This window comes from Agaricus bisporus (genome assembly GCF_000300575.1).
Source record: "Agaricus bisporus var. bisporus H97 unplaced genomic scaffold AGABI2scaffold_6, whole genome shotgun sequence".
NCBI lineage: Eukaryota > Fungi > Basidiomycota > Agaricomycetes > Agaricales > Agaricaceae > Agaricus > Agaricus bisporus.
The window spans coordinates 773860-786600 of record NW_006267369.1 but is presented as its reverse complement, the minus strand read 5'-3'; the positions used below and the strand labels follow the sequence as shown (position 1 = coordinate 786600).

General features: G+C 46.3%; 5 protein-coding genes across 5 annotated transcripts; 2 read left to right on the top strand and 3 right to left on the bottom strand.

The window, feature by feature from the left end:
* Positions 1 to 54: 54 nt before the first annotated feature.
* Positions 55 to 391, top strand: AGABI2DRAFT_118638 (hypothetical protein; the record flags this gene model as incomplete). Its single annotated transcript, XM_006461721.1, has 3 exons — positions 55 to 161; positions 225 to 316; positions 375 to 391. 3 exons carry the CDS (start codon positions 55 to 57, stop codon positions 389 to 391), a joined length of 216 nt encoding a protein of 71 aa, XP_006461784.1.
* A 1610-nt stretch (positions 392 to 2001) lies between these two features.
* Positions 2002 to 4433, top strand: AGABI2DRAFT_118637 (hypothetical protein; the record flags this gene model as incomplete). Its single annotated transcript, XM_006461720.1, has 3 exons — positions 2002 to 2760; positions 2827 to 3035; positions 3986 to 4433. The coding sequence occupies 3 exons, from the start codon at positions 2002 to 2004 to the stop codon at positions 4431 to 4433; spliced, it is 1416 nt and encodes a 471-aa protein (XP_006461783.1).
* Positions 4434 to 4559: 126 nt separating this feature from the next.
* On the bottom strand, positions 4560 to 6256 carry AGABI2DRAFT_222671 (hypothetical protein). The gene is made up of 4 exons (XM_006461719.1): positions 6085 to 6256; positions 5759 to 6029; positions 5380 to 5702; positions 4560 to 5321 (listed from the first exon to the last, which is right to left on the bottom strand). Exons 1-4 carry the CDS (start codon positions 6241 to 6243, stop codon positions 4716 to 4718), a joined length of 1359 nt encoding a protein of 452 aa, XP_006461782.1. The 5' UTR covers positions 6244 to 6256; the 3' UTR covers positions 4560 to 4715.
* An 87-nt stretch (positions 6257 to 6343) lies between these two features.
* On the bottom strand, positions 6344 to 8562 carry ATP1 (P1 alpha subunit of the F1 sector of mitochondrial F1F0 ATP synthase). The gene is made up of 9 exons (XM_006461718.1): positions 8484 to 8562; positions 8396 to 8435; positions 8190 to 8276; positions 8092 to 8139; positions 7380 to 8024; positions 7099 to 7331; positions 6928 to 7043; positions 6733 to 6878; positions 6344 to 6680 (listed from the first exon to the last, which is right to left on the bottom strand). Exons 1-9 carry the CDS (start codon positions 8538 to 8540, stop codon positions 6436 to 6438), a joined length of 1617 nt encoding a protein of 538 aa, XP_006461781.1. The 5' UTR covers positions 8541 to 8562; the 3' UTR covers positions 6344 to 6435.
* A 136-nt stretch (positions 8563 to 8698) lies between these two features.
* Positions 8699 to 12376, bottom strand: AGABI2DRAFT_205664 (hypothetical protein). The gene is made up of 13 exons (XM_006461717.1): positions 12345 to 12376; positions 12218 to 12296; positions 12140 to 12159; positions 12021 to 12083; positions 11861 to 11967; positions 11384 to 11807; positions 11098 to 11331; positions 10761 to 11042; positions 10306 to 10710; positions 10119 to 10256; positions 9970 to 10065; positions 9397 to 9921; positions 8699 to 9344 (listed from the first exon to the last, which is right to left on the bottom strand). The coding sequence occupies exons 1-13, from the start codon at positions 12354 to 12356 to the stop codon at positions 9252 to 9254; spliced, it is 2478 nt and encodes an 825-aa protein (XP_006461780.1). The 5' UTR covers positions 12357 to 12376; the 3' UTR covers positions 8699 to 9251.
* Between the last annotated feature and the right edge of the window lie 365 nt (positions 12377 to 12741).

Here is a 12741-nt window from a genome sequence, read left to right as displayed (position 1 = left end):
GATTAAAAATTTGTTCGAAGTCTTTACTCTCTATGCTAGGTAAAAATTTTCCGAATGCTTCCCATTCCAGCTAAGTACATCAGAGATGCACTCATGCATTTCAGTGATGCAAATTCTGTTTTCGCGGCTCAATTCGATAGGATCGTTGACTCGGATAAGAGGTAAGCTCGCTGTCATAACCCCACATTTCATAAGCTCACTTCATTCCATAAAACAGTGGCTAGCAGTGCTATCCGTACAGGCATCGCGGCTCTTGCTATTCTTTTTCGCATCACCAAAGGGTCAGAAAAACCTGGCCATAGTGGGACGACGTACGGTAACCTCTCGAGACTGTTTTGTGTGAATCACCGGTTGATTTACCATTCGACCTGCAGACAAGGGCTTCATTTAGCGTGAGCGTGTTATTCATTCAGCTTGACGGCGATTTCTGAATCCGAGACAGACTCTTACTCATGTATAGTATAGTTTTTTCAAAATGGGAACTCCAGCACCAAGACACTGTACGTTGTTATCTCATAACTATCATTGTGTCAATTTTACACTATGCAAGGTCAATATTTCAATACTGGGGCCGTCGTGCCCAGCGCAAATTCACTTATCGACATCGGCCACTAAGCAATTGATTCTAGGTCATTACACCTTGCTATCCAATTCTCCATTCTTTGAATCACCCGAACTCCCGAACCCAACCCGGCGCGGTTTCTATCCCGATATAAGTTGTTCTCACCGGTCAACTTACTGGGAATGTGAGATCACCGACACTAAAAGGAAAAAGATGGTGGAGGTCCGCGCAATCTCAGTCATTTCGTCGTCATTTACCGACTGCGACTGACTCGTAAGCATCTACTCTTCCGAACGAGGGGTTACTTCTGATTTCTCGTGTTCAGTTGATGGTATTTCGATGGTATCTTGGTATGCGTTCCCATACATTTACCCGCGGCTATACAAGCCAAGTGCCTGCGCTACCGCATCCTCTGTTTTGCAACGTGTATATTGACCACCGTTGCATTAGCTACCCATGCTGAATACATAGTCACTATCAAGCGCTTAAGCCACTCCTCGTACGTCTATCCACCTTACATTCCACCCCAACAGTCTCTTGTGGTGTGTAGCACTGCAATCTCCCGGCGACGTTAACGACCTTTCTCCGTCTTCGGAAAGATAAAACATTAAGTTCCCTCAAGTCACAGTGAAGGCGTCCATTTCTGTTATGGTATCGATCAAGGGAGTCTCAAGCATCCTATTGATCGTGGAACAGTGGAATAGTGTGGGAGTATGATTTACGAACAATACGAAGGTATCACTTGTGGCGTCAGGGCTGCTATTCAATACCCAATATATATCAGGGTACTCTTCTTCCGCAAACAGCACTCTGTGGGTCCCTTGTAATGGATTTTCCAGGTCAACTCTGACCCTAGATTACTTAGGGAATGGAAGCTCTGATTGACCCACATTCAGGTGCAAATGCATGCGGTTCTTCCTCTGTTTCCAATTGTCTTTGCGATTAAACAGGTATTGTGAAGATCGATAGGATTGTATGGCATTGATTAAGTCCAGATTAGGAGACAAGTGCCGTGTGTGGGCGTGCATACAAGAAATCAACAATTAGTTGGGTTTGGGTGAGTGGATCTGGACTTCCGGATGTTCGATTCATGATGGGGTCCGAATTAGCGGTTGCGTTATATTGTTCCACTAAGAAACAACCCATTCTGGATGGTTGATCACCAGTGCCACTGTGTTTTTTGCTTTAAACACAAAGCAACTTAGACTTGGCTGGCTTGGCTACCCCCCACGACTTACGACACCTTCGGCTATTCGCCACTGGATAACAACAAGCTTATTGTACCTCACATATACCACTACTCCACCTATTGTTAGCTGATTTGCGACACATCAAAAGGCATCCCTAGCGCCATCTCGTTATCCTTTGGATTGATTATTTAAAGTAGCCTGTGGTACCGTCTAGACTTAGGCTTGACCTTGCTTTTCAAACCACTCCTCATGTACACCCTCATCTCGCTTGCGGATTTCAATTCGGCTGTCGACGCCGTCAAAAAAAGTAAAAAGGGTGGAAAGCATGGAAGCACTAGTAGCCATCGTTCCTCGCATTCAAGCCATCGTGATTCCTCGCACTCAGGCCTTCACTTCCCGGACGCCATCTATGCAGCCATCTTCGCATTCTGCATCATTTTTGCCGTCTTGACGTTCCTCCAGGTCTTGCGGGTCTCTTACAGAATTGTACGCAAGGCCCTTGACGATGACATAGATGCCATTGGAAAAATCTTCCCTATTTCCCTCTTCATCTCAACAGTTCTACTCATGGTCAGCTATGCTACGCACGGCGCATTATATGCCATTTGGTACGGCAACAGCTCATCCCAGCCTCCACTACCATTTGACCATCACCTCTACGTCGCTTGGCACGTCCTGGAGTTTCTCACCGACATCTTCCTTGTATTCGGATTATTGGCACTCATCAGAAGTCGTCAAAGCTACATCAGCCGTTCCTTGTCCCTGTGTGGCAAAGTTATGGATTTTGTTTTAATGGTTACGATGCTTGTTCTAAGCATGGCTAGTGTTTCTCTGGGCACGAGAACAGATGCAACTGCTAGAGATATAACGACGGCGCGCCGTCTTTATATCGCTTATTCTGCCCTCTTTCTCCTGGCTGTCGCAAACATCAAAATATCTTCAATATTATTATTCTCCAGCTCAAGGAAATCGAGTTACGGTAGCGCGGGCGACTCCTGCAGTAGAAAGGTTCGTATCCTTGTTGTATGAATCGATTTAATTCAGGCTCTTTTGGCTCATCTCTTGTCCCCATAGATTGCAAAAATCACACTTCTGTTGATTGTCCCTCTTTTGACCATCCATGCGTTGTATCCCCTCATATGGGAAGGCATATTGGCTAGTGGTCGTGTTATCGGAGACCCATCCTTAGCAGGCGTTCCTTCCGACCATCACATCGTAACCGAAACCCAATTCGACATTGGTGGGCTCGTCATCCGTTGCTTCACAGAACTTATCGTCATTGAGTTATGTTCACGAATGGTCAAAAAAGCGGACTGAGTCGAAGACGTCTGCCAGTGGGGAATGAACCAAATGATGAAAGCGATGAATATTAGAAATAGGGAAAATTGTTCCGTTTATTTTCAAGGGATACCCATACAGGTATTATTTTAGTTGCTACCCTTGTTACAACGCTGCAGCGGTTTCTCCACCCAAACGCTTATGTATTTACGTCTTTATGTGAACTCATGATCTAAAAATTGCTCTTTATTGTGGCGAATTCCAAGTTCCAACACGCTAGGCCCTAGGATTGATTAACAGTCGGATAAACTGACTCTTATGGTTCTATCAACGGTGTATGATCTCGATCAACAAGCGGCATAAAGGATGCATTGATGTATCAAGATTTACAAGAAGATTCCGCCATCCTAACATTCCATCATATCAGCATCTGATCATCTCTACCACATCTGTCACATCTACCACATCACAAATCAAATGGTCGACCGTATTAGAAGTACATAGGCAAACCGGGAACAAAGGACGGGGCATAATGTACTAGTAAAGGCCCAATCACTGGTGTAACCGAGTCTAGCTTGTGAGGGAAGAGGACATGATGATGTGTGTCCCTTCATAAAACTGCTCAAAGGAGTACTTGTCACGCAATTCAATACCAATTCCATGATTTCCTCTCCATTGAACATAATATACATGCCGTATTGCAGGACAATAAACCATTCGACTGAGTATTAGTTAATAACGATCGGTCTTGCAACTTTTCTGCGCTTAATAAATCTCGTTTTAGGACCCTCGGATGAGGGTATATAAACACGGGTTCACAGGGCATCAATAGCATCTACGGCTGTCAACCAGAGCGCATTATTACACGCGGTTGTGGCGTACCTCAGTTGAAGAAGATCGTTTACGACTGCTTTACTCATGACGTCATATATCTTATATACTTCTTGTCTCGTAGGACACATCTTCCTCCATATTCTCTTGCCATCGTGCTGTCTCGCCACCTACCAAACACTCATCAACTTATCAAAACGACCAATGCTCGAGGCATGTTAATCATACCACATGGCAAGGTCTATGGCAACGGGAAACGTGTCGAGGGTGAAAACAACATGAAAAAGCATTTCGATCCTATATCTCTCACACCCTCCTCTATTCATTCTGAATTCGATCCAACCAGAATACTCAGGTTTCCTGTTGACCCGAAGAGTAACCCAAATGATCTTGCGCCATGTGAATTCATGTCTGGGGACTATAACAGATCGGGGATGCGTACGATGGAGTATTTTTGTGTTGATAAAAAGGAGGAGCCGTATTCGCCGCCTGGAGGTGAACACAGGTACGGTGGGATCAAGCGTTACGAATGGAGTTCGGAGAAGATGTTAGATAGTGGTTGGAAGAAGTGAAAAAAAGACGGTTCAAAGACAAAAGTCACTTCTGTTGCTTCTGATGATGCTGTAAAATTATGTTGTACTGCTTCACACGATAAAATCTTGTTTAGCTCCGTCGAATTGTATATTGCCTTGTGATATGGCGCCGAACTGAGAAAATCAATTATGAGATCGACAGTCGATTTCACCGGTGTTGTCCACCAGACAACGCTCGGCATCATGTCATATATCCAGAAACATGTTTTCTACATTTCCCCCAAAAACCCTAGCACAAAAGATGTCAAAAACATGAGAACTTCAAAAAGGAACAAAACTCGTTTCAATCGGTTTATGTTTAAACTGTTTTCCACCCGAACCAAACTCTCCAGCAACATGTCCTCCACTCACCACACTCCTCAACTTGTACTTATATGTAACAAGTCCTTCCAAACCCACCGGTCCACGAGCGTGAATCCTCCCCGTAGAAATCCCCACCTCCGTACCAAAACCATATCTAAACCCGTCAGCAAATCTCGTACTAGCATTCACAAATACACCAGCCGAATCAACGCCATTGCAAAAAGCACTTGCATTTGCTTTGTTTTCTGTAACGATTGAGTCGGTATGATGAGATGAATGGGAATTGATCCATTGGATTGCAGTGGCGAGGGAAGGTAAGGTGATTATGGAGAGCGTTAGGGAGAGGTGTTCTGTTGTGTAATCCTCTGCAGTGGATGGTTGAACGTAGGTTTTGAGAGTTTCGGTGTCGAGAATAGATGCCAACGGTGAATAAGTCGGTTGGTCACAGAGGAGTTTGACCTTCTTGGAGATGAGAGCTTTCGCTACGATGGGCCAGAGCGTCGTAACGAGTGATTGATGAACGATTAAAGTTTCAGCGGCATTGCAGGCTGAAGGATAGTCAACCTAAATCATCAAACATTACTGCCCAAATCCATCGATCACACATAAGTTCAATACGAACCTTTGAATCAACCACAACTCTCACTGCTTTCTGTTCATCTGCACTTTCATCTAAGAACACCGAACACAAGCCATCCGAATGCCCCATCACCGGTATCCTAGTATTGTTTTGTATATTCTTCACTAGCGCATTACTTCCTCGGGGAATGACAAGATCAATATAGCGATCTAACGAGAGTAAGGAAGACACTTCGTCACGAGTTTGAATAGTTTGGATATACGTCGGTGGAAGATTTGTTTTTGCCAATCCCGAAGTAATAGCGTCAGCCAGAAGGACAGCTGTACGCATCGATTCTTTTCCTCCTTTCAATATAGCAGCATTACCTGCCAATCTCACATATTATATCCGGGTCTATGAGGAGTCAAGAAAAAAGACATACCAGATTTGATAGCCAAAGTCGCAATGTTAACAACAACTTCAGGTCTAGATTCAAAAATCACAAGCAAAACACCAATAGGACATGAAACCCTATAAAGCTCCAACCCATCATCCAATTCCGTCGCATAACCCACTTTGCCTGTAGGATCAGGCATGGCAGCAACATCAAGTACGCCTTGAAGCATCGAATCCCATTTATCCTGTTTCCCGAGATCAAGACGCTTGAGCATCGATTCGGACATACGTCCAGCGTCAACTTCAAGACGCGCTGCCTAAATGGAAGTGTTCGTTGTTAAAAGAGTTGATATAGAAGTATGAGAGACGAACCTGGAGATCCTCTCGATTAGCATCGAGTATTGAACTTTTCTTCGCCTCAAGTTTACGCTTGATAGCGTGAAGAGCCGCGACGCGTTCTTCTGAAGGAACGAGCTGTGACGCCTCGAACGCGGCTTTGGCTGCCTTTGCAATTTCTTCCGCACTGGACATGATAGAATTCAAGTAAGCGCGTATTGATCATATCAGATCAATAATGACTCGATTCGGTAAGCCCCACGCGAGCATTTGATCGTCGAGTTTCTCATAGACCTTTGTTAGAATTAGGAAAGCATGCAAGAATTTTATTTTGGGATCCCAGGTATGCTAGCCCAAAGGCGTCTATTAAGGAATAATCATACGCTCTCATGATGTAAAGGAGGATACATGGTCCTCAACTGCTTTCTTGATCTTAGCTTCCAGTTCTGGTGTCACAGCACCGGTCGCAATTTCTGACAGAAGGGCGCTCTGGGTAGCGGTGAGGTGCTCACGGAACTCTGCTTCCCACTTGGTGATCTGGTCAACAGGGATAGAATCGAGGAGACCGTTGACACCAGCATAGATGATGGGGACCTGCATTTCGGTCGCAAGGGGTTGATATTGACCTTGTTCTGCGAAAGACATTAGCATAGGTTGCATGTAAATCAAGGCAATAGAACGTACTGAGGAGCTCGGTGAGACGGGCACCACGCGAGAGGAGGAAGCGAGTCGAGGCATCAAGATCTGAACCGAATTGGGCGAAGGCAGCGACTTCACGGTATTGGGCGAGGTAGAGCTTGAGCGAACCAGCGAATTTCTTCATGATCTTACTATACGAAATTTTAAGAATCAATGACCAATCGAGTTGTCAAAACTCACGTCTGGGCGGCCGAACCGACACGAGACACGGAAAGACCGACGTTGATAGCCGGACGGACACCACGGAAGAAGAGCTCAGCCTCCAAGAAGATTTGACCATCAGTAATGGAAATGACCTATATAATATATCAATACAGCAGCGCGCAGCGGAACCAAAAGAACCAAACATACGTTAGTGGGAATGTATGCAGACACATCACCACCCTGGGTTTCAATGATGGGGAGGGCAGTCAAAGAACCTCCACCAAACTTGTCGCTCATCTTGGCGGCACGCTCAAGGAGACGGGAGTGGAGGTAGAAGACATCACCAGGGTAGGCCTCACGACCAGGAGGACGACGGAGAAGGAGGGACATTTGACGGTAAGCGACGGCCTGCTTGGACAAGTCATCATAGATGATAAGAGCTAATATAGATTAGAACGGGCAGGATTCAATGCGTAAAGAAAACCCACCATGTTTGCCGTTATCACGGAACCATTCTCCCATAGCACATCCAGAGAAAGGAGCGAGGTATTGAAGAGGAGCGGCCTCAGACGCGGTGGCAGCAACAATGATAGTATACTTCATGGCATCATTCTCCTCAAGAGTTTTGACGAGTTGCGCGACGGTGGAACGTTTCTGGCCAATAGCAACGTAGACACAGTAGAGTTTTTTGACTTCCTCGTTACCGTCATTCCACCTCTTCTGGTTAAGAATGGTGTCAATAGCGACTGCGGTTTTACCGGTTTGACGATCACCGATGATAAGCTCACGCTGACCACGACCAATGGGAACCATGGCATCAATGGGCTTGAGACCGGTCATCATAGGTTGGTTGACGGAGCGACGGGGTAAGATACCAGGAGCCTTGACGGAGGCACGACGACGCTCAGCAGCCTCAATGGGACCTTTGCCATCGATAGGGTCACCAAGAGCATTAACGACACGACCGAGAAGACCAGGGCCGACGGGAACATCGACAATTTGACCGGTACGCTTGACGGTATCCCCCTCTTTGATGAGACGATCGTTACCAAAGATGGAGACACCGACGTTGTCGGCTTCCAAGTTCAAGCACATTCCACGAATACCGGAGGAGAACTCAACCATCTCTTCGGCTGTAGAGTAAAGGAGAGGATGTTAGTTCGTCGGAGCATGTCGGGGAGTTTACACGTAACAACTGACCTTGGACGTTCTTCAAACCCCAGACACGGCCAATACCATCACCAACACCTTTACGTCGAGTGAGCCCCACGGTAGAATGCGGGACCAGGAACACCTACTCAGAACACGACCGGTTTCCTCGACGTTACCACCAATAGCAGTACCAGAGATACGAGACTCGAGAATGGATGAGACCTCGGAAGCGGCTGTTTAGAGGGCGAATGCAAAGGTTGAAATGACGACGCAAGAATGTTGGGAATGCAGGAAAAAAAAAGGATGTCAGTGAGCATTTATGACGCGTAAGAGAACTGGCGTCAAGACGAACCAGGCTTTGCGGTAGCATACGAACGAGCGTTGACTGCGCTCTGAAAACCAGGTCAATTTGGGACCATATAAAACAGCAGCGAACGGACCTTCGAGGAAGCTGCGAGTACGCGACGTGTAGAGTTTCTGAGGGCGATCCTATGCATTTTGAGAAGGAGAAGTGAGAAGGGAAGTTTTCGGTTACGAGCAGCAGCGCGTTCGGCCTTACTCGGAACATTCAAGCTCCGCCCAAATAATTCCCACCACCCTTTTCGCACAGTGCTCTGCAGAGCATACACTCCTTGCGCACACAGAAATGGCTTCGCTTGCAAGGCTGTTCAGGCGCCGTATGTCTTTCTTTTTTCTGTACATTTCAATACTTACATTTATCTGTTTATTCACAGTGCCTGGGCCTCTGGCGAGGACACTCCACACGGAAGCCGTCGCGCCAGAAAGCACTTTGTCTGCCCTCCGGCTCATCGGGTCACAGCCCTCTCAATACGTCGTCGCCTCTTTCCTTGGCCGGAAATATATTCTTACACCCCGCGACCTCCTCACCGTCCCTCGCATCCGTGACGTCAATGTCGGTGATGTCCTCACCCTCGATGCCATTCACGAGCTTGGCTCACGCGAATATACCCTCCGCGGAAACCCAACTATTCCTCTTTCAAGGGTCAAGGTTGAGGCAACTGTCGTCGAGCACACAAAGGGACCAATGGAGTACGTCTTCAAAAAGAAGCGGAGAAAGGGTTACAGGAAAACCGTCCAGAACAAGCAGCCATACACCCGTCTTCGCATCGGCAACATCAATATTTTTCCTTCCCAAGCATAGTAGCTGCATGTATATTATATTATGTCTACCATTCTTAATAACTAGTTCAAATCTCGCCTTCCTCAGGGCTCTCAGCACGCGCAGACTTATCAACGTCCATGTTTTCGTTAGGTCCCTCTTCACGATCAATCCGAGGCCGCTACAACAAGACTTGAGTAATTTTCTCGCGTAAAACGCGTTCAACACTGTACCTTTTCAACCCTTTCGGCGTGACTGTCTCCGTCCCATTCTCTCTTTTCTTTGGCAGGCTCCTCCTGGTACACAGACGTGCTCCTATCTCGTTCCTTCTTGGGAGTCGCATCCCAGTCTCTTGAGTAATAATCCGTTCGCGAAGCTTTACGTCCACTGTCGCGCCTCCTGTCTTCGTCCCTGTGACGAGAAGGCCTGTAGCCATCCCTATCCCGGTCCTCTCGATCTCGATCCCTTGCATAGTTCCTAGCTCTCCGATCATCGTAATCATCATACCGGTGATGCCTCGAGCCTCGTCGGTCATAATCCTTTCTGTCTCTATCCCTGTCTCGCTCACGGTAATCTCGATCCTTTTCTTTTTCTTTCTCTTTCTCTTTTTCCCTCTCCCTATCACGCTCCCGGTCCCTATCGTGGTCTCTGTTCTTTTCCTTCCCCTCTCGCTCCTCTTTATGTTCTTTGTGAGGTTCCTTTCTCTTTCTACTCGTCGTCGACGCGCCATCTTCCGAGGCAGCTTCACGCATACGTTCCTATAACCAAAATTAGCTTTTCAGTCATTTTTTACATTGCAGAACTACCTTTTGTCGCTTGACGAATTTGGAAAATGCAGCGCGACGCCCTTCCTCGTCTTCAAGAGCTTTATACTCTGGCAGATGCTCAATCAAAGGAACTGCCTATATGACTGTCAAAAAAATCCTAGCGAAAAAAAGCGAAGCCAACGACTCACCTCCTCGTAGGAAAGAGTGATATCAAGTGGTTCAGCAAGCTTCCTCATCGCATACCTTAGATCATCTTGTAGATGTCTTTGTTTCCTTTCCGCTCGTCTCTGTTCATCCGCTTGCTTTTTCAGTGCAACATCCTTGAGCTACAAAATGGATCAACAACAGAGCTCAAAAATATACCAAAACACGTACAGCATTGAAAACCGCATGCAAATCATTTTCGCTCAACTGCTTCAAAGATTCTGTAGCATGAGCGTCAACGACCTTCAAAAATTCTTCTTCTTTAGTGTCGACTGACACCACAAACCCGCTCTCTGTATCACCCATCTTCACATCGCCATCACCCTCGGGCTTTGGTTTTTCAGCTTCAGATCCAGGAGGGCTCCATTGACGCAAAGCTTCTTCAACAACAACAATCTTAGCATGCAATTTCTGGTCAAGCGTATCAACAGCATCCCAGAACAATTCCAGCGGGTTAGAACCAGGATTGCCAAGCATGTTGAGATACCGATCATCATCCTTGAAGATGGGATATACTTCTTTCCACTTTGTTCTCGCTTTGATTTTCTCGTTGTCAATAAGCTCTTGCAAAAGTGCCTAGGGAGCCCGTTAACCATAGCAGATAATACAACTTTAGCGAGACAAACCTTGTACGCTTCTCTAGCCTTCCTCTCTTTTCTGGTTTTTTCTACCTGTGCCCTCCTTGTCTGTTCTTCGTACTCCCTCTCCCTTACTCGACTATAGTCTTCAAACGCCAACAAGATATCCAAGGTAGGTAATTTCTGCAATTCAGAGTCCATCTTGTATTCATCAGAATCCATGACCATACTATGCGCAGTTTTCCAGCGAGTGACAACGTCGACATTCAGCTCTTTAAACAGCGCCACCACCTTGGCCACACTACGCGTGCGCGATCCACGAGATTCTTGCTATAATATAACGCGTGATGAAGATTAAGCTATGGAAATAGAAATTACTACCCACCATTTCGCGTTGTTTTAATTCCGTGACATACTCCTCAAATATGAGTTTTCTTTCGGCTTCAATGCGAGCTTGTTGCCATATGGGATGCTGTGCAAAGAGCTTGTCTGCAGTACGAAATGTCGTATAATGAAAAACGTTCGGATTGCCTTTCAGCATGTTCCGGAGAGCGGGGCGTAGCTTAGCAAGTCTAGCTTCTTTTTCTTCCTGCTCCTTCGCCCTCAAACCGTTTGTATACTATCAAACAAATTCAGCGTCAATGTCCCAAATGAACGCGATATTATCATACCTTTTCCCAACAACTTTTCTTCTCAGCGAGGGTATTCAGAGCCTTGTACAACGGATCAGTAATAATGGCACGCATCGTTTGATCCCACGTCCAATTGGCATCCACTCCTGCCTTTCTCAACAAATGAATAAATGCTTTCTCGCCCTCTTCCACAGTAGCGAACCCGTTGTGTGGAATGACGGGGTCATCCGGCAAGTGAGGCCGCGCTGGCAAAACAGAATTCGCAGCGAGCGGTAGACCGTTGTTACCTGTGTGGGGACCGACCGCAAGGGAAGGTGTTCCAGCATTACTAGTGCCGTTGGCTTGTTGGGACTGGGATGAGGGAGTAGATGAGGATATGTCAGCGCCTCCCATGGGGACGAGTGCACCTTGAGTTGCTCCTCCGACTGGTGTGAATCCTGGAGCGGTAATAGCTCGAGGTTGACTAAGGCGTACATCATCAATGAAATGAATATGGAATATGAGAAACATAAATACCCTGCAGCTGGTTGCCCAGGAGTACTAGTTTTCAACTCTTCTTGCACTTGGTCGAGGTACACTATAACATCGTCAGGCATTTCCCATTTTGATTCCTTGGTTTCGGTCTGAAAGCACATATTAGTATTTGCTAATTTGAATGATGACGAGGCTTGTATACGTTGTAATAGTATTTTCTTCCGTTGGAAAAATATTCCTTCCATTTGGTTTTACTAAGCGCACGCTATAGAGAGAGGTTTATGAGAAGCGCGCTACAGCAAGCCATGATGATGTGCTGACCTCGAATTGCGACTTGAGCTCTGTAGAATTATAGTTTTGAGAAACTACGCGATGGAATATGAAGAAACCAGTGCTCACCGTCAGGTTTTTCCCAAACGCTCTGTTTCGTGCCAGTGTTGAACCAATATGTGCGTCCTTCAGGATTGCGATGTTCAGTCTGGATGAAAAGATTAGCTTAGTCCTAGCCTTTCAAGACTGTACTCACCCAGATATTCATTGCGGGGAGGCAAGCGCTCATGTGGAGGAATGATCAGAATATCGGAAGGGAACACGAGCTGTTTGGTTGTGTTACCAGCCACGGAAAGTTCCGACAGGCGCTAAGCAAGTTATGTACTTGCCTGTCGTTGTTTGTTTCGAAGGGACCCAGATTCATTCAAGATGCATCTCCATTCTTTTTTCAAACCACGATGAATGTTCTACTTCCCAGAAACTTATGCGCTACCATTTGGGGTTTTTTATGAGCTCACAGTCATAAGGTTATTTCCGGATATCCCTTGGCGAATCCTATCATTCGATGCATGGCACCTAGGCCCGCGACTGTCAATTATAGATCTGGGGTCTATCGTCTCTGGGCATAAAAAGACGGAGCTTCCTAGCTCCAA

Excerpts from the sequence above, each read along its gene's own strand:
- AGABI2DRAFT_222671 (XM_006461719.1), bottom strand. The coding sequence starts at position 6,243 with ATGTCCAGTGCGGAAGAAATTGCAAAGGCAGCCAAAGCCGCGTTCGAG. Across the intron at positions 5,703-5,758 it reads GACTTTGGCTATCAAATCTG|GTAATGCTGCTATATTGAAA; the intron begins GTATGTCTTTTT and ends TGAGATTGGCAG. Across the intron at positions 5,322-5,379 it reads GAGTTGTGGTTGATTCAAAG|GTTGACTATCCTTCAGCCTG; the intron begins GTTCGTATTGAA and ends TTGATGATTTAG.
- ATP1 (XM_006461718.1), bottom strand. The coding sequence starts at position 8,540 with ATGCATAGGATCGCCCTCAGAAACTCTACACGTCGCGTACTCGCAGCT. Across the intron at positions 8,436-8,483 it reads TACTCGCAGCTTCCTCGAAG|AGCGCAGTCAACGCTCGTTC; the intron begins GTCCGTTCGCTG and ends CCTGGTTTTCAG. Across the intron at positions 6,681-6,732 it reads CCGTCTCACCGAGCTCCTCA|AACAAGGTCAATATCAACCC; the intron begins GTACGTTCTATT and ends TGTCTTTCGCAG.
- AGABI2DRAFT_205664 (XM_006461717.1), bottom strand. Across the intron at positions 12,160-12,217 it reads CGTTTGGGAAAAACCTGACG|AGCTCAAGTCGCAATTCGAG; the intron begins GTGAGCACTGGT and ends ATAATTCTACAG. Across the intron at positions 9,922-9,969 it reads AATTCGTCAAGCGACAAAAG|GAACGTATGCGTGAAGCTGC; the intron begins GTAGTTCTGCAA and ends TTTTGGTTATAG.